At 49.1% G+C, this 18,461-nt stretch overlaps 1 protein-coding gene across 2 annotated transcripts; it reads right to left on the reverse strand.

Annotated features, from left to right (window-relative positions):
- Window positions 1–6,733: 6,733 nt before the first annotated feature.
- SRP9 (signal recognition particle 9) lies at window positions 6,734–17,291 on the reverse strand. 2 transcript variants are annotated; one of them, XM_040451920.1, is made up of 4 exons: window positions 17,090–17,291; window positions 11,780–11,848; window positions 7,756–7,908; window positions 6,734–7,394 (listed from the first exon to the last, which is right to left on the reverse strand). In XM_040451920.1, the coding sequence occupies exons 1-3, from the start codon at window positions 17,159–17,161 to the stop codon at window positions 7,789–7,791; spliced, it is 261 nt and encodes an 86-aa protein (XP_040307854.1). In that variant the 5' UTR covers window positions 17,162–17,291; the 3' UTR covers window positions 6,734–7,394; window positions 7,756–7,788. The 2 variants fall into 2 exon arrangements, with proteins under 2 accessions (XP_040307854.1, XP_040307853.1); XM_040451919.1 differs by lacking the exon at window positions 6,734–7,394 and having other exon boundaries at window positions 7,452–7,908; window positions 17,090–17,288.
- Between the last annotated feature and the right edge of the window lie 1,170 nt (window positions 17,292–18,461).

An 18,461-nucleotide genomic window follows, 5' to 3' on the forward strand; every position in this document is an offset into this window, starting at 1 on the left:
TAAGAGGGAAGCAAGAAGGACAAACGAGGCAGAGGTGATGTGAAGACAGAAATGGGGTGCAAGAGGGGCGCCTGAGTGGCTCCGTCGGTTAAGCATCTGACTGCAGCTCAGGTCATGATCTCACGGTTCGTGAGTTCGAGCCCCACGTCGGGCTCTGTGCTGACAGCTCGGAGCCTGGAGTCTGCTTCGGATTCTGTGTCTCCCTCTCTCTCTGCCCCTCTCCTGCTCCTGCTCTCTCTCGAAACTAAAATAAACATTTTTTAAAAATTAAAAAAAAAGAAATGGGGCGATGTAATGTGGAGCCGTGAGCCAGGGGCCGGGAAAGGCAGAGAAATGGATTCTCCCCTAGAGGCCCCAGGAGGAGCGAGCCCTACTGGCAACTTCTCAGCTCTTTAAGAGTCCCTTTGGACTTCTGATCCTTTGAGGGAATAAATTCGTGTTGTTTTAAGCCACTAAACTTGTGGTGATTTGATGTGGCAGCCACAGGAAAGAAACTGGTTTGCAAGGAACCAAATCATCCCCACGCAAAAGTGCAGCACGAGGGACGGGTTGGGCAAAAACGTTTGCCACGTACATAGCAAAGGACATTCTGAACACACACAGGACCACGGTTTTTTTTATGTTTACTGAACACGTAGAGACTGCTATGTGCCAGGCACGCTTTTAAGTGCTTTACACGTGATTAATTCCCTTCATCTGTATTACGACCCTATGAAGTAAATACTATTATCATTGCCATTCACACAGGAGGAAACTGAGGCACTGAGGTTAAGGAACTCGTCCGAGCTCCCAAGAACCCTTAAAGAAATGCCAACAACTCAACAGAAAATTAGCAAACATCTTCAAATTCAGACGACACACACGTGAAGGCACTGTATAAAGTCAAGTCCTCCAGAGAACACACCAAGCTGGAATAGGAAGCGTGCACATTTACTGGCAGAAACACCCACGAAGGGAGAGGCTGGGGAGAGCCTCAGAAGGCAGTGCCACCTGAAGTGGTGGCCAGGCCGCATGGGGCAGGACTGGCTCGCTGCTGGCACCCCTGCCGTGGTCAGATGCTGGCTGGGAGCAGCCCAGGAAGAGCGAGTTGGTGAAGACCCCCGTTACCCGCCCCGAGTGTCCTCGAGTCTCACTGCAATTCCTTCTGTTCACGTGCCCCTTTCCCCCAAGGGAACCACTGATCTGCAGTCACTGTAGATTATTTTGCAGTTTCCAGAAATCTACCTAAGTTAAATCATTCGGCATGGAACTCTTGCACATCTGGTTCCTTTGACTCAGCATAATCATTTTGAGATTCACCCATGTTGTTGTGTGTGTTGAGTTTATTCCTTTTCATTGCTGAGTGGTATGGCCACGTGTGTGGACGTGCCACAACTTGTTTATCCAGTAACCGGACTTGTTGATGGACTTTTCGGTTGTTCCCAGTTTGGGGCTATTAGTGAATAAAGCCACTATCAACATTCATGTAGAAGTTGGGGCGCCCGGCTGGTTCAGTCCACAGAACATGCGAGTTTTGATCTCCGGGTTGTGAGTTTGAGCCCCATGTTAGGTGTAGAGACTACTTTAAAATAATATCACATAATATCACATACAGGCCTTTGTGTGTGTGGTAAATGTATGCATAATTTTAAAAGAAACTGCCTGTTTTCCAAATGGCTGTATCAGGTTACATTCCAATCAGCTGTGTGAGAATTCTGGTTGCTTCTTCTTATTTTTAAACTTGATTTTAAATGGCAACTAAGGGGCACCTGGGTGGCGCAGTCGGTTGGGCGTCCGACTTCAGCCAGGTCACGATCTCGCGGTCCGTGAGTTCGAGCCCTGCGTCGGGCTCTGGGCTGATGGCTCAGAGCCTGGAGCCTGTTTCCGATTCTGTGTCTCCCTCTCTCTCTGCCCCTCCCCCGTTCATGCTCTGTCTCTCTCTGTCCCAAAAAAATAAACGTTAAAAAAAAAAAATGGCAACTAATGATGTTGAACATCTTTTCATGAGCTTTTGGGCATCTGTACATTTTCTCCAGTGAAGTGTTTGTGCAAATCTTTTGTGTACTTTTTTTGGGGGGGGGCGGTTATTGAGTTTTCAGAGTTTTTTATGTGAGAGTTCTTATATATATTATATATATATGCTTTGCAAATAATTTTTTTTCTAGTTTATTTATTTTGAGAGAGCGAGTGAGCGCATGAGTGGAGGAGGCGCAAAGAGGGAGAGACAGAATCCTAAGCAGACTCTGCTGACAGTGCAGAGCCTGATACGGGACTCGATCCAACGAACCATGAGATCATGACCTGGGTTGAAACCAAGAACCAGATGCTTAACCAACTGAGCCACCTAGGAGCCTCACAGATAATTTTTTCTGATACGTGGCTTGTCATTGTCTTAACAGTGACTCTGGAAGAACAGAAGATTTTAATTTTTTTTTTTTATAGGCTGCATACAGATTAAGAAATGTTTGCCTAACCAAGGTCACAAAAATCCTCGTTTTCTTCTAGAAGTTTTATGGCTTTATATTTAGATCCATAGTTCATTTTAAATTTTTAAAATACTTTCCTTTCAGTTGTCTCCATGCCCAGAGCAGAGCCCAATGTGGGGCCCGAACCCACGACCTTGAGATCAAGACCTGAGTTGAGATCAAGGGTTAGATGCCCAACTAAGCCACCCAGGTTCCCCTGTGGTTCATCTTAAATTAATATTTGTGTATGGTACAAGGCAGAGGCCAAAGTTTACATTTGCAGGGCACTTGGCTGGCTCAGTTGGTGGAACGTGCAATTCTTGATCTTGGGGTTGTTGAGTTTGAGCCCCATGTTGGGTGTGGATTACATAATAAAATCCAAAACAAATATCTAATAATCTCAGCACCATTTGTTGAACAGACTGTCCTTTCTCCATGACTCGTTTTTGCATTTCTATAACATATCACTTATCCACGTGTGTGTGGGTCTGTTCCCTATTCTCGACCAGGTCCTCCACTCTTCCATGTGAATTTCAGATCAGAGTATCAATTTCTACAAAAAAGCCTACTGGGATTTTAACTAGAGATACAAGAGATACAATGGAAGTATAGATCAATTTAGGGAAAAATGACACTTTGATAATACGGATTCCTCTGACACGTGAATGCAATAGCTCACTCATTTAAATCTTAATTTCTCTTGGCAATTTCTCTTAGGACCTATCTTTTGACATTAAAATGTACTTGTTGGGGCATGGGTCTCTGAGTTTCCTGAATCTATAGGTTTAAGTTTTTCACCAAATTTGAGTGACATTTTCTAGCCAGTATTTCTTCAAATATTTCATGCTTTCTTCTCTCTTCCTGGGACTCTGAAGGCACAAATGTCAGACCCTGTATTATTGTCCTGCAGATCTCTGAAGCTCTGCTCGTGTCTTTGCTGTCTCCCAATCTTTTTCTGTTCTTCAGATTAAATTCTCTTGGTTTATCTCCAAGTTTGTTCTTTCCTCCATTACACTAAAGACCATTCTGGGAGTTAATTTTGGTTACTGTGTATTTCAGTTCTGAAATTTCCACTTCGTTCTATCATACTTACATAACTATCTTCTATTTCTTTGCTGTGATTTGGGTTTTTTCATTGGCTACAAGACTATTCCTGATTACTTGCTGGAACACTTTTGTAATAGTTGCTTTAATGTCTTTGTCAAATAATCCCAACATCTGTGATAGCTCAGTGCTAGCATCTCCGGATGGTCTTTTTCTGAGAGTTGAGATTTCTCCCCATTTCCTGGTATGCCAGGTAATTCTGGACGGTTTCCTTGACATTCCGAACATCATTAAACTGGGTCTTGTTTAAATCCTACGGAAAATACCAGGTTTTTCTTTCAGCAGGCAGTCAACCTGGTTAGGTTGCAGGCAAAGATTTATTCGTTTAATTCCGGCGTAACTGACATAAAACGTTAGTTTCATGTGTATAAGATCAGGCAAATGTTTTGACAGCTGATCGGACACTGGAATCCTAGCCTTCAGAAGGCAAGTGGGAATAGGAGTTCAACTTTCAAAATCTTTGCAGTGCTTTTTGGACCTACTGCATGTGAATGCCTCCCAGTGGCCCGACTGGGATTTGGGTGGTGGTCTCTTTATTAGTTCAGGCGGAGTCTCTGGTCTGCTGAAAAGGATCAGATCATACATATGTGCAGGCTGGCAATGGACCCAGCAATGGACCCAGGAGTTCACAATTTACCAGGTCACTTTCTGAATTCTTCCTCTCTGTGATTTCTGGTACTTTCTGGTTCCTTCTATCTCTCGTTCTCCGGCCACTAGACTGCTTTTGCCGTGGTGTTTACACCCAGGCCAAGTAGATGGAGGGCAGAGAAAAATGCAGTGGAGACTGGCTCTTACCCTCTTGGAAATACAGCTATAGTTGATGCCCTGACCATCCTGGGATTGCCTGGGGGGAGGGTTGTAAGGGAACACAAAACAAGGGAAAAAACCAAAACAAAGGATTTCTATGCTCTCTTGGGCGTAGTAGGAGTTACCCTTCTCCTCCTTGAGCCAGACCGAGAGGGCTTGAGGTCCCCTGTCTGCGCCCCAGGACTCACTTCTAGGTTCTCAGTGTGCTGAGTTCAGGCTGGGGGATACCAGAAGGGGAGAAAGGACTCACCGCTGGCTCAGTGGTACTTCAAACTCTGATCTCCCCTAATCCACCGGTTTCCTTTCACGGTCCTCAAACAGCTGTTCCACGCACTCAGCTCCGCCTCATCGGGAACCAGCCCAACCAGCGCTTTTGTTTTTAGTAACCTCTACCCCCAACGCGGGGCTCAAACTCACGGCCCCGAGGCCAAGATCTACACTCTCCTCTGCCAGCCAGGCGCCCCCCAACTAGCACAAGAGGGATGCCATACTTGGGACTCTCTTCCGCTCTCATAAATTTTAACCGCAGGACTAGGGGAACATTTTCCTTGCGTCTCGAAGAGAAACACTACGAACTACTACGATACTGCCATTACCACAAGGCGGGTTTTACTAGGTTGCACGGTAGGGGCGCAGTGAAAACAGGGAACTGGTTTTTAGGTTCATTTTCAGTAGTACGCGGGAAGGACGGGACCTCTTCCTGCTCCTGGGCAACTAATTTCACATGTCTCATTTTGAACTGGTTTTAGAATACTGTGAAGGCCATGCCCACCAGGCGGTTGTTAACGTTAGGTATTTCTAAGGGCAGCAGGCGGTATCGACTGTAAAATTCTGCCAATCCCGCGTCTCATCAGTGACTTAAAAGCTGTGGCTGAGAAAGATTATTTTTAAGACAAAAGGTTGGCCGGCCAGGAGGCCCAAGGGGGAGAAGCCAACCCTTGACAGCAAAGAACACGTGTGGCCAACCAGCAACACTTCACAAGGTGCAGAGAGTGAGTGGGCCTTTGTCAGAGAAACACGAAACGCGACGATCTGACCTGCTAACTACATCTGGAATCTCAATCACCACGGTGACTTCTCCTGGCTTGTCTTAGCGTCAGCAGTGTTGGATCAAACACGCCACCGACAAGGTGCTGAAAATTCGTCCCCGGAAGCCGGATTACAGCGTCTAGAAATACTACATGATTAAAAAAAACAACAAAAAACAAACAACGAAGGATACGGCACCGCAGTTTTCAGAACGTACAATGTTTGCTGTTTTGTTGTTTATGTGGTGTTTAAGAAATGCAAGACGTTTACCAACGGATTCTCCTAATAACTTTATTTTGTGCAGGGACAAATAAACACAAGTTTTAGGTTCAAGGATTTCGGCTTCTCCCCACAGAAGAACACGCTCTGTTGCGGGCAGTCTCGTCTCACTTCCCAACTGGCAGAAGCAGCGTTTAATAGTAGACACAGCTCTCGGCAGAAAAGGCGGATGCGGTCTCTAAATAATCCTTCAATTAATATTATGAGATAAAACTAAAGGCTGGCCATACCCTTTCCCTGAGAACCGTCCTCCTGCCGACAGCTCTTGTGATGGAGCTTTCCGCCGCGGGGACTGCGCCGAGGGCTTGAGAGAGGGGACGCCATTCAGCCCTCGTCAAGTCCCAGGAGCACCTGCGAGCCCGGTGTCCGAAGCATCCTGAGACCAGGGTCGGCGAACGGTGGGTCCAAGACTGGAGGAGGCCAGGGAGTCTGGCGTGCGTGCGCCCTCTGCTCTGAGCTACGAGGACCCCAGGACCCCGAATCCCAGTCTGGCCCTTCCAGGTTATTTTTACGAAGTACCGTTAAGAAGTGGAAGGTGTAGGGGCGCCTGGGTGGCGCAGTCGGTTAAGCGTCCGACTTCAGCCAGGTCACGATCTCGCGCTCCGTGAGTTCGAGCCCCGCGTCGGGCTCTGGGCTGATGGCTCGGAGCCTGGAGCCTGTTTCTGATTCTGTGTCTCCCTCTCTCTCTGCCCCTCCCCCGTTCATGCTCTGTCTCTCTCTGTCCCCAAAATAAATAAACGTTGGAAAGAAAAAAAAAAAAAGAAGTGGAAGGTGTAAATGAGAGAAAAAAGATCCAAAAAATCGTCCAGTGACCCCATTCGTTCTAGGCGGCGGGGGTACCACAAACCCAAGATACTCTTTACTATTTGATGTTACTTTTCTTAACCAAGAAAACCACCTTGCCATCAACATAGATCTTCACAGAAAGTCATGTAATAAAAGGCACTGACAGACAAAAAAAAATTACTTACAGTATCACTAGGCTTATTTTAGACTAAATGAATATAGTATATGCCAGTCAAGAAATCAATAAATTCTTGAGAAGTTAAAAACTTCAAGAGACAACACACATCCATATAATATTTCATAGACTTCTCGGAAACATGAAAAAAGTCATATGGCTGACGGAATTTCCCAGGTTAAAATTTGTTCAACACGACAAATTCCTAACAAAAAATATTTTAACGTAGGAAGCAACACGCGAACATTTAGGTGGTGAAACTCGGGTTACAATTATACGATGAGTATCAAATAACCTCATACTTCTGGTTCAGCGGACAACATAACATCGTGACAGTCACACAACATCCCGGTGAAGGGAGAGACGGGCAGCGGTGGCGCAGACACCCGCAGGCTTCACGGGTCACATCGTTAGCCCTTCTGAGAAAACACAGACGGGAAACGCGTGGCAAGGCCTTCTGGAATACGGTGGTCTCAGTACAGCAGTGACCACGCGCCTGAAGTAACTGCGGTTGTTCTCGGGCACTGAAAGCTGGATTCAAAGCAAATATCTGCTCAACAAGCGAATGATACTACGAATCCTTTATGGTAAAAACTGCAGGCTAAAGCCGCAACGTTTTAGGTCAAGCACACTTGGTTCCATGATCACTTGGGAGACACAGCTGAGACGCCTCGCCCACAGACAGGCGTGTTGCTGTGCACAGAATTCCACTCACCGTACCCGACGGTGGTGGGTCCTCAACGACACAATCGTTATGCTCCAAAAGAAACCTATCAATGCAGCAAAATGTGTACGGTTCATTTTCTTTTAAAGACAGATTCACTAAATTTAAGGAAGAATGGGCTTTTATTGACAGCTCATTTTCAAATTACGGATACAAACTTAACCATGGAATAATTATATATTTCGCCCAACATCGACCTGCAAAAAGTTTCCAACATAGATGCATTTCTCGTTCAATTTCCAAAAATAAATAAAGGCTTTCTACCTGAAAGCATTTAGAGTCCTAGCTCTCTAACGCAAACATTACAAAAAAAGTACAAAAAACGATGTCCCGCTTCTGAAGAGCCCACTTAGTTACATAAAGTATTTTCTCTCCCGACACTGTTTTCAAATTCAAAAGATATTTACTTCCAAAGAAGGGTCATCTTCCTTCCAAACCATTCAGTCCGTTTCCATGGCAACGCTGCGGGATTCCTTGGCTACCATGAGTCGCATTAGTTGACTGTGGAATTTCTCAATCTTCTTGACATCTTGGGCTTGGTCTGTTCTATACACCAAACACTGTCAGAAATTTCAAAAGTGCACATTAACTCGTAAAACTGGATTAACAATGTAGCAAATGTAGGATTGGGTACAAACCTGAGTCTTTCCTACCACATTTTATCCCATTCCCTCCAGAGGTCATACTAAGGCAAATATAATCATTTCTTTCTTTTTCTAACGTTTATTTATTTTTGAGAGAGAGGGAGAGAGACAGACAGACAGAGAATCTGAAGCAGGCTCCAGGCTCTGAGCTGTCAGCACAGAGCCGACCGCGGGGCTCCAACTCACAAACCAGGAGATCATGACCTGAGCCCAAGTCGGAAGCTGTAACAGACTGAGCCACCCAGGCGCCCCAATACACTCAGGTTTTTAAGACCCCAGCAATTACATTCCTTTAGTATCTTACAGTATTCCCAACTCCACTGCTGTAAATTAAAAAAATGAAATGAACTCTATCAGAGGTGTCTCAAAAACGACCAATTAAGTAATAAGCTAAATCCTGCTGTGGGGTCTGATGAGGACTCAAGGATTGGAATCAGCTTATTTCCCCCTGGGATCTGGTCATAAATCATGGAGTTATACTGGGGAAAGCATAGCCGGATCAGGACCCCTTTTCCTACCACAAACGGGAGATGGGGAGGAGGCAGTCATGAGAATTTAAGAGAAAATCCAGCATCACTTGCTCACAGCTGGTCACTGCCTCCACTAAACCGCATAAATCTGTCCAACCTTGATATGCTGAAGGGATGTACGATGTTTAATCCAAACCAAATTCTTCTTTGCTGTAAGTTACACTGTTCACTAGGCAGGTACTTAAGACCTGCCGGAGGTCTCTCAAATACCATTTTTCTACAGTCTTCAAAAATATCAAATTTCAGCTGGCAGCTCTTTCCCTCATTTTGTAATAATAGGTCCATTTTTCTCCGGCCCATCTGAAGGGTTCACATGAGCCTTAAACAAAGGGAATGAACGATCCTGCAATAATGTTCATCAACTTAAGTAATCTACAGTTCGATCTTATCATCCCCAAATGGTCTGAATCCACTCTGCCCTCCAAAATCACTTACTGAAAATGTTTGCTCGCACATCGTGGGATGTGTGACAATCTCGTGATGAGGCCGTGAGGGCGAATGGATCTGCCTTGTCACTCCGGTCTCACAAAAAAGATTTCAGATTCATAGAAGATGTTTAAATCAGTCATGGGAGGAGGAAAAACCGATGCACAAATGGGATTATAGAAAAGCCAAAGCCACATGGGGACAACAATAAATGTAGCCCAAGGCTGAGTTTGCGAAGGGACCGTTAACTATTAAAACGCATTAGCAAGGGAGGTGCGCAAACTTGTTTCAAGGGTGAGTGGAGACCAGATTTTTACCGCTGGAGCGGATTCCCAGATCTGCTGTTCAGGAGAATGGGTTCAACCGTGTCTGCTTCCTTCCAAACACGGACTCTCAGCAATTTTAACAAAGAAACAAAAGATTGTATTTCGATCTGGTCACAGGAATCACAGGAGTGATGCATCAAGTCCTCCCCAAGACTGCCACCCGGGAGTCCTGAACCAGGCAGAATCACGACCAGAGGCAGAAGGTCCTCAATTTGTGTGAACATCAGTTCTGTGTTGTTTGCTGTTTTAAACATAGAACGCAGCAGTTTCCACTCTGTGCCCGTCACACGATCCTCAGAGTGAACGCTCGAGGCTCAGGGACACGCGTGCGGCCCAAGAAGAGGCGGGGCAGAGCCGCGTCCTTCCCCACAGGTGGCTTACGGCCACGCCCCAGTCGGGTAAGTGACCGCCGCCGGCGCTTCCAGGTCAGGAAACTGAGGCCCGGAAAGCCAAACTTTTGGCCCAAACCTCTCCAAGGCTGAAGGGCCGGGAAAGGACCGAGCTAGGATTCGAACGCCTTGATTCCAGGTCTGACCGACTGCACCTCCGCTTACTTGTCCTGTCTCACGTTTCCAGTGACCTCACCCAACTTAAGTGGTTCCCGGAACACGTGGTGGTCACGCAAAGTCTGAATTTGTGCAACCCGACAATGGGACCTTCAACACAAATATACGATGCAAAACCGGAGACAAAAAGTGATTTCCAGTCACTATAAGATGTTTAAAAGAACTAACCTACAAAAAACATGTTTACTGGGGCGCCCGGCTGGCTCAGTCAATGGAGCGAGCGACTCTTGATCTTGGCGTTGTGAATTCGAGCCCCGCGTTGGGCGTAGAGAGAACCTAAAAAACTAAACCTTACGAAAACAGTAATGGAAAATAAACGCCTGCTCGCTAAGTACCCTCCGGGTCAAGACATCATCATGCTAACCACTAGCAACACAGGTAAGAATTCTCTGCTCCCTGTTCTCTCAGAAGCCCACAATCTACTACAAAGACAAATATGATGAAACAATGACGAAACAGGACAAAGAGAGTGAAAAAGAAAAGCTGGAGGGAAGCAACCCTCTGAGCTGGGTCTGGGAAGAGAAGCATCAGTCTTGCCACACTGGGGCGGGGGTGGGATTCAGAGCTGCAGACACGGACACAGATCCCTCGGAAGCACGGAGAAGTGGGAAAGCTCACGACAGCCCGCAGGTCCCAGGAGCCCCCAGGTAACAGAAAGGGCGAAGGGTGGAGGGGACACGAGGCTGCGGCCACGCGAGCAGCGATGGGGAAGGCACTAAGGCGTCTCGGCAGGGTCCTAATGAGCAAATGTGTGTTTGTAGAAGTCCCTCGGGGCCACTGAAGATGAACTGGCGGCAGGCACGCAGTCAGGAGACCGGTCTGGCAGGCTCGCCAGGTGAGGACGACGCCCTGAACTGAGGGGAGAAGAGCGAAGACGGGGCCCTCGTGGCAGGACATGAGACAAGGGCGCTCGGGTCCGTCATTCCCGAAGGCCCGGGCGCGCAGCACGTGGGCACGTGAGAGGATCAAAATACACGCTCTTTGAGTGCAGAACAGTGCAGGTGAGGACGGGAAAGGAGGGAGCCTGACATGATCCTAGGGTTTCCGAGCAGGTGGGCGAGAGTGTGACCAACCAAGGCCAGGAAACGGGAGGTGGCAGTCTGGTTCCACTCTAGACAGGCTAATTCCGAGAAGCACCGACGCGAGGATGCTCAACAGAGAGCTGGGCGGCAAGTCAGGAGAAAAGCACGAGCTAAATGTACAAATCTGGAGACAGGCCTAGACCCAGGCAGTCCTGGGCTCCGTGGCTGAACGGACCGCTCCAGAAGCAGTATGGAAAGATGGCCAAGGACAGAATCCTGGAGAAACCAATATTTATTAGCAAAGAGGAATGAAACAGAGAAGAGAGAAAAAAAATCAAATGGAACCACAGATGTCAAAATAATTCCCACCGGAGAGTGGTTTCCTGTATCAGAGCAGCAGGGAGGTCCGGTAACACGCGAGCTGATGAGAGCATGAGGTCTGAAAATGAGGGGCTGCTGACGGGGTCTCACCCAGAGTAGCTCAGCAGACGGCCACTGGTGGTGGGGAGCAGTGGCCGGTGGGGAGCAGGTGGCAGGGGGCCGAGGGATTACTGGGATGTGTGCAAGTGACAAGACAGAGCAGACGGGGAAGGAGAGAGGGTGGACTATAAAGCCTAGAACCTGTGTTCAAATACCATCACCTTCTCACACGCTCATAAGGAGCGTCCACTTTGGGTCTCCACACTCCTCTCGCTTCAAGTCTGAAAGTAATTAAATTACACCTGACATACTGTATTGATGAAGGAAGTTATTCCCCAAAAGTCTATAAAGGCAGCTTCTAGAATGAGGCTGACTTTGGGACAAAATGCAAAGTAAGCATCCTAACAGGCGATCTGTATAAATGCTACATAAGTAATTTCAAAAGGATTAATTCCAACAAGTCTGGAAGTATGCAACAAATAAAAACGTATACTTACAACTAAATCGTCTGTTACTTTAATACACAAACTCCCATCAGAATGCCTATATTTGAGAACCACACGTGCCTGAAATAAAAATACACATTTAGAAACAGTGAAGTCAGAAGACATTTTTCAAAAATAACTTAGTCTTCAGGTACGCTGAAAGCACTCTTTTAGAATTAATAGCCAAAACACCCAGAAGCATCTTTGCTATTATCAAAATGAGGTCGGAAAAGGTATTTCAGTCCATTCCTATCGCTACAATTTGTTTTTCAAAGACTTTTTTGAAAGCCGGGTATTTTACTTGCAGCCAGTTGGAAGAGATGTACTGAAAATTCCCAAGACACACCCACACGCAGGGAACGTCCAGGAGACTCTTCAGGTGGTTTGGCATTAAGAATACACAGACCTTTCTTAAGGGCACCTGGGTGGTTCAGTCGGTTTAGGATACACAGACCTTTCTTGACTTATGATGGGGTCATATCCCAATAAACCCACCGTCAGATGAAAATATCATAAACTGAAAATATCATGGGCGCCTGGCAGGCTTAGCCGGTACAGCATCTGACTCTTGATCTCAGGGTTGTGAATTCGAACCCCATGCTGGGTGTAGAAATCACTTTTAAGAAAGGGGGCGCTTGGCCGGCTCAGTAGACTCTTGATCTTGAGGTTGTTGAGTTCAAGCCCCACGTTGGGTGTAGAGATTACTTAAAAATAAAATCTTAAAAAAATACATATCGTTAAGTCGAAAATGCATTTCACATACCTAACTTACCAAACGTCACAGCCTAGCGGACCTGAAACACGTTCCGAACGCTTACGTTAGCCTCCAGTTGGGCCAAATTATCTAACACCAAGCCTATTTGATAACAAAATGCTGACCGTCTTATGTAATTTGTCGAACACCACACTGCAAACGATGCCTGCGTGGGTACAGAGGGGTTCGGAGCATACCGGCTGTTTATCCTCTTGATGGCGTGGCCGATGGAGAGCTATGGCCCGCTACCAGCGGTTCCGGCTTCGTGGGAGCGTTGTCTGCTGATTACCGGCCCAAGAAAAGATCGAAATTCAAATTCGTAGCATGCGTTCTACTGAACTTATATTGCTCTTGCAGCCCCGAAAGTCCAACCGACGTTAAGTTGGGGACGGTCTATTTACTGAAGGGGACCCCACCGTGCCACCTCAAACCTATCACTCTGGCATAAGGACTGACCCGAGCTCAGAGCAATTAGCTCTCTCTGCCCCTTCTGGCTACAAGCAGGACATAAATGAAGCTTTGTAAAAGTGACATGAATTTCTTTCTTTTTTTTTTTCAGTTTGTTTATTTATTTTGAGAGAGCCGCTCACGCAGGTGCAAGGGGGAGGGCCAGAGAGAGCAAGGGAGAGAGAGAATCCCAAGCAGGCTGTGCTGTCAGCATGGAGCCCAACGTGGGGCTCAAACCCACCAACGTGGAGATCATGACCTGAGCTGAAATCAAAAGGCGGATGCGTAAATGACTGAGCCCCCCAGGCGCCCCGACATAAATTTCTAAGAGTAAAGGCGTCCCTTTCTTCCTTACTGGGAAAAGAGGGCGTCGCAAACCTTACGACTCTCATTTGCCACACATTCCCACAGCATACCCTTCTTCCCGGAAGTTCCAAACCCGCTTTCCCTTGGGTACCCTCCTTTCCACACTTTAGGACCTCGGTAAGACAGGTTAGAGGCCCCGATTCTGTCTCCTCAGTCACACTGCTTTGTGAACTCGTGCACATTCATGCATGTGCACACGTGTCGGGGTTTTTTCCCCTGTTACTCTCGTCCTCTGTCAGGGTGATTTGCGGGTCCCCAGTTTTAAATACTAAACCTAAGGGGGGTAGAGGAGAAAGTTCTCCTTACCCTGCAATACCCACCACCCCGCCACAGAGGAATGATGGGAAAAGCAGTGGGAAAAACAGCAGACGGGGCGTCTGGGTCCAAATCCGTCTCAGGAAGCCCCGCCGCGGCGGTCCCTGCCATCCCTCCTCCAGGCTCTCAGGAGGCGGATTCGGACACAAACACGTCTTTATCATGATGGCACGACACGATGCGTTACGACAGAAAAGCAGAACTCTGTCTTGGAAAGAAGTCTCCATCTTCAACTTTTCCAAAATATTTCCTACATTGAGCGCCATGCTACACAATTCCTTTCACTGCTCGGCATGCTACGGTTAGACAGCCAAGAAAATGACTCACCTAAAAGAAAGCATCTCCCGACAGAGTTCACAACTTTGCTAACATTATTCTTTTTTAAGAATAACGAGAGGGGCGCCTGGGTGGCGCAGTCGGTTAAGCGTCCGACTTCAGCCAGGTCACGATCTCGCGGTCCGTGAGTTCGAGCCCCGCGTCGGGCTCTGGGCTGATGGCTCGGAGCCTGGAGCCTGTTTCCGATTCTGTGTCTCCCTCTCTCTCTGCTCCTCCCCCGTTCATGCTCTGTCTCTCTCTGTCCCAAAAATAAATAAACGTTGAAAAAAAAAAAAAAAGAATAACGAGAGAGAGAGTGCACGAGAGAGGAAGGGACAGAGAGGATCCCAAGCAGAGTCCATGCTGTCAGCGCAGAGCCCGACTCGGGCCTTGAACCCCTGAACCGTGAGATCATGCCCTGAGCTGAAGTCAGACTTAACAAACTGAGCCACCCAGGTGCCCCAGTAGGAACGTTTTTAAAATGGTTACAATATAGAACCTGAAATCTCAAGACAAGTCTGGAAACAATATAAAAAGGGGTATTAAGAGCTGTAACCTACAGCCTTTCCCATCATGCTCTCTGCTCTCCCAGGATTGGGGGACAAAAAGGCCGCCACCATGAGATTTGTTTTGGTGAAGGGCAAAAGGGAACTCACCAAGCACTTACGTAAATTACAACTAGATTATCTTTGGACACCCGATTCTATTTATTGGGCTGTTTAATTCCGTTCTGCATGTTTTAAACAATCAGCTTTCCAGAAACACAATGAAACCTTACAATGTACAAAGCACGACAACTGTGTAAAGTCATCTCTCTGTTCAAAGAATGCTTGCTGGCTTCATGAGGAGAAATGAGAGTCACTGTAAGAGGGTCCATTTTGCAAGTCAGGGGGCACCTAAGACAGCCAGGTCAGACGCCACAAAGAGAGAAAAAGCCATCAGGTTCTTGTTTTCTTATGAGTTCAACCAAAACACCAGACAGAGGACAGCACGGATCAAATCCCACGGAGGCATACTCGGGGTGGGGGGAAATGCTAGAAGAGAAAACAATGATTTAAGTTGGGGGAAGGGGAGGTGTAAGAAGGCTTCCTGAAGGCAGCTGTGGAAATGCAGGCCGTTCTGCTTCTAGGGAAGAAGGCAGGAGAGAAGCTGAAGCAGCTGCAGGAACGAAGACAATTCTGGAAAGTCAGGGCACCAGAGTGGAGGAAAAGCCAGAAAGACTGGAGAGGGTCAGACTGTGGACCGGGAGCCTGGACTTTCTCCGGCAATCGGTGTAAACACACCATTTAAGCAGGAAACAGAGAAGTCGGTTTTTGTCTCAGACGGTGTGGCCTGAGTGAATGCAGGAGGGACCGGAGACACAGAAGGACCGACTAGGAGGTTGTTACGTGGTCCAGCGGGAACACCGTCTCCAGCGACGTTAAAGGTGGCGGGTGTGCTGACGGGTTCAACGGGTGGAAGAGGACAGAGGGTTCCGCACCACCGGCTCCAGAGTCCCCAGGAAACGTCTCTTCGTCTTCACAGACCGGCAGGAAGAGCTCAGACTCGGGGTTTAGAGAAGTGGGTTCGAACTTTGGCTTCACCTCTCAGACCCTGGGCAAACCAGCTAACGTATCAAAGACTGTTCGTTTCCCTCCAGGGAGAGTCTTAACTGCTCACATAAATCACACGCAGAAGGACCTGAACGGCTGTCACCTGGAAGGCGCCCAAGAAAACTTGGTCCAGCTCCCCCTCCGCACTCCTCCCCTCATCTCCATAAAACAACAAACACCCGCAAAAGGCTGTCAGGAGGAAGCAGAGGTTTCCAGGGCACTGGGATTTTCTATGGGGTGAGGAGCTGAAAGGGCCCCCCTCTGGCCTCTTCTAGACTGGCCGTGTTCACAGCAATCCTCTGTAACCACCATTTTATTTTCATTTTCCCGACCCTGCTCTTGAAACATGATGGCTCCCGATGGGAACGTGTATGTTCTTTGCCCTGTTTTCAAACACTCTGGTAGCTGTGGCTACTGCTGGACGCGAGTTCTGGGCCGCACTGTCCCCGCAGCTGGAGCTGGAGAAGCAGCGTCCCTGCACACAGGGAAGTCGACCAACGGAGGAGCCAGGGATCCGGTCATAAACAACATACTCAACCCCCAAAACATCTAACCCGTTCCACCACCTCTTATCATTGCAACCTTTTACTGTAAAGAATGGACTTTTTATTGTCTTACAGCTTCTTGCTACTTTTCTAGGTCTAGAAACCTAGCAAGCTTTTCAATTAGGAAGGAGCTATTTATTATTATTTTTATGTCTTACTTTATATTTGAGAGACAGAGACAGACAGAGCATGAGCAGAGGAGGGGCAGAGAGAGGGAGACACAGAATCCGAAGCAGGCGCCAGGATCCGAGCTGTCAGCACAGAGCCGGATGCGGGTCTGGAACTCACAAACCCTGAGGTCATGACCTGAGCCGGGATCAAGAGTCAGATGCTCAACCGACTGAGCCACCCAGGCGCCCCATTATTTAAACACTCTTTGGGTATGACAACAAAATAAATAAACTCTCCAGCGGAAGAAAAATCAAGACCCGAAGGCTTAACTTCCCGCCACTGGGACTTCCGTGCCCTTTAACGGTGACCTGACCTCTGGCATCTACTTACGACTTCTGGGGCGGTGGTGAACGAGCCCCCTAAACCCATCTGCAAACGCTGATGTTCTGGGGAAAGGGTGCAAGCACTCTCACTTACTCAAGAGGGCACCGACCTCCGAAAGGTTAAGAACCACGATTCTAAGGGGGTACGGATGCCTCCCAACTGGGGGGCCTCTTTCAAGGGTCTCGGCGGGGACAGACAAACGTCCCGGTTTTATTTGCAGGAGGTCGGAAGAGGGCACCCGGGCCGCGGCTGCAGGGGGAGGAGCCCTACCCTGAGAGACACGTAAACCCAGCGAAGGCGCCGGGGAGGTTAAGGGCCTGGGGGCGAGGAGGGCATGCGCAGGGCCGCGCGAGGACCCCGTCCGGCCGCTCCCCGGGGAGAAGAGAGTCCGTCTCCGCTCACCGCCAGCACCGGCCAGGGGGCTGGAGAAGCTCCGGAGGCCGCGCGGGCGGCAGGGAAGACATCCTGACCCGCGGCCCCGCCGGCGACTTACCTTCATAGGGTCGGCGAGATAGAGTTTCTCGGCCGCGCGGCTGAACTCCTCCCAGGTCTGGTACTGCGGCATCGTGGGGCCGCAGCGGAGCGCGAGAGGAGGCGAGGCCCGCGACCGCAGGCGGCACGACCCGACCCACCTTCCACTCACCTCGGGGAGCCAGCGATCGGTGCGAAGACCCAGCGGCCCAAGATGGCGGCGCCTCCTCGCACCAACGCCCCGTCCCATTGGACGGCCCGGCCCGCCCTCGCCCAATGGGAAGGAGGGATGCTGCCAGGAGGGGCGGAGCCGCGAGCGTGCGCGTCTGGGAGCTCGCCGGGAGGAGTCGAGAGCCGGGAGACAGGTGGCAGGGTGCCACAGCGCCCCCTGCAGGACTGGAGGAGCGGAACTGCGTGGTCAGGCCCAGGGTCCCGCTACCGCGGTGGAGCCGCTGGGCGGGAAGCGCAGGAGACAGGAGCCCGGAGACCACCGGGTCCGGCTGTCGCGCCCGCAGCCTAGCGAGGGAGGAGGAGACAGAAACGCCGGAGTACAACCGAAAAGTTTGGGCGACGGACCTTTATGTGGCTCGCTGGGCCCCGGAAGAAGCGCGGTGGCCTGGGCGTCGCCGGCGCTCTAGCGGAGTCCGGGGGTGCCTGGGACAGCCAGGCCCACTTCAGATCTGGGAGCAGGGAGTGTGCGGGTGTGTAGGGGCGGGGGGAAGAGAAGAAGCCAGGGTGCCCTGCGCCAGGGTACGAGATGTGCCTTGGCTCTCCAGGCAGTGGGGTGACGCTTGCTTTCACCAAGTTTGTTTGGTTATATTTTACGTACAGTGAAACACACTGGTGTTAAACGCACAGTCCGCTGCATTTTGACCAACGTATATGTGTGTATACCCATTGGTCAATATGCCCAATACCACAATCAGGATCGGAGACCTTTCTTCATCTCCAGAAAGTTCCCTTGTGCTACTTTATATTTAATACCCCCCCAACACCCACCCCTGCCACCAGACGATCCCTGATCTGCTTTCTGCCACCATAGATGAGTTTTTCAATGCCTTTCATAGGGCTCCAGCTGTCACCCCGTACGGGGCAAGGGAAAAAGAGTAAGCTAGGAGGAGATTGGGGAAGACGGGGCGTTCAGTTCCAGGCTTGAGCTTCGGGACATCCAGGTGGAGCCCTCGGGTAGCTGAGCTGGTGTCTCCGTCAGAAACTGCAGGAGGGGTGTGAAGCAGCAGTCATCAGCAGATAGGGCATCAGGGAGCCTTCCTCGTGGGAGGACAGCGTGGGAGGACAGCGTGAGAAAAGGAGACTAACGGCAAACCTGGGGAACAGCCACAAGCTCGAAGGGTTAGAGAGACGGAGCAGAGCCCACAAAAGAGGCAGAGGGGAAA

This window comes from Herpailurus yagouaroundi, unplaced genomic scaffold (genome assembly GCF_014898765.1).
Source record: "Herpailurus yagouaroundi ecotype Mexico unplaced genomic scaffold, PumYag 205, whole genome shotgun sequence".
Taxonomy (NCBI): domain Eukaryota; kingdom Metazoa; phylum Chordata; class Mammalia; order Carnivora; family Felidae; genus Herpailurus; species Herpailurus yagouaroundi.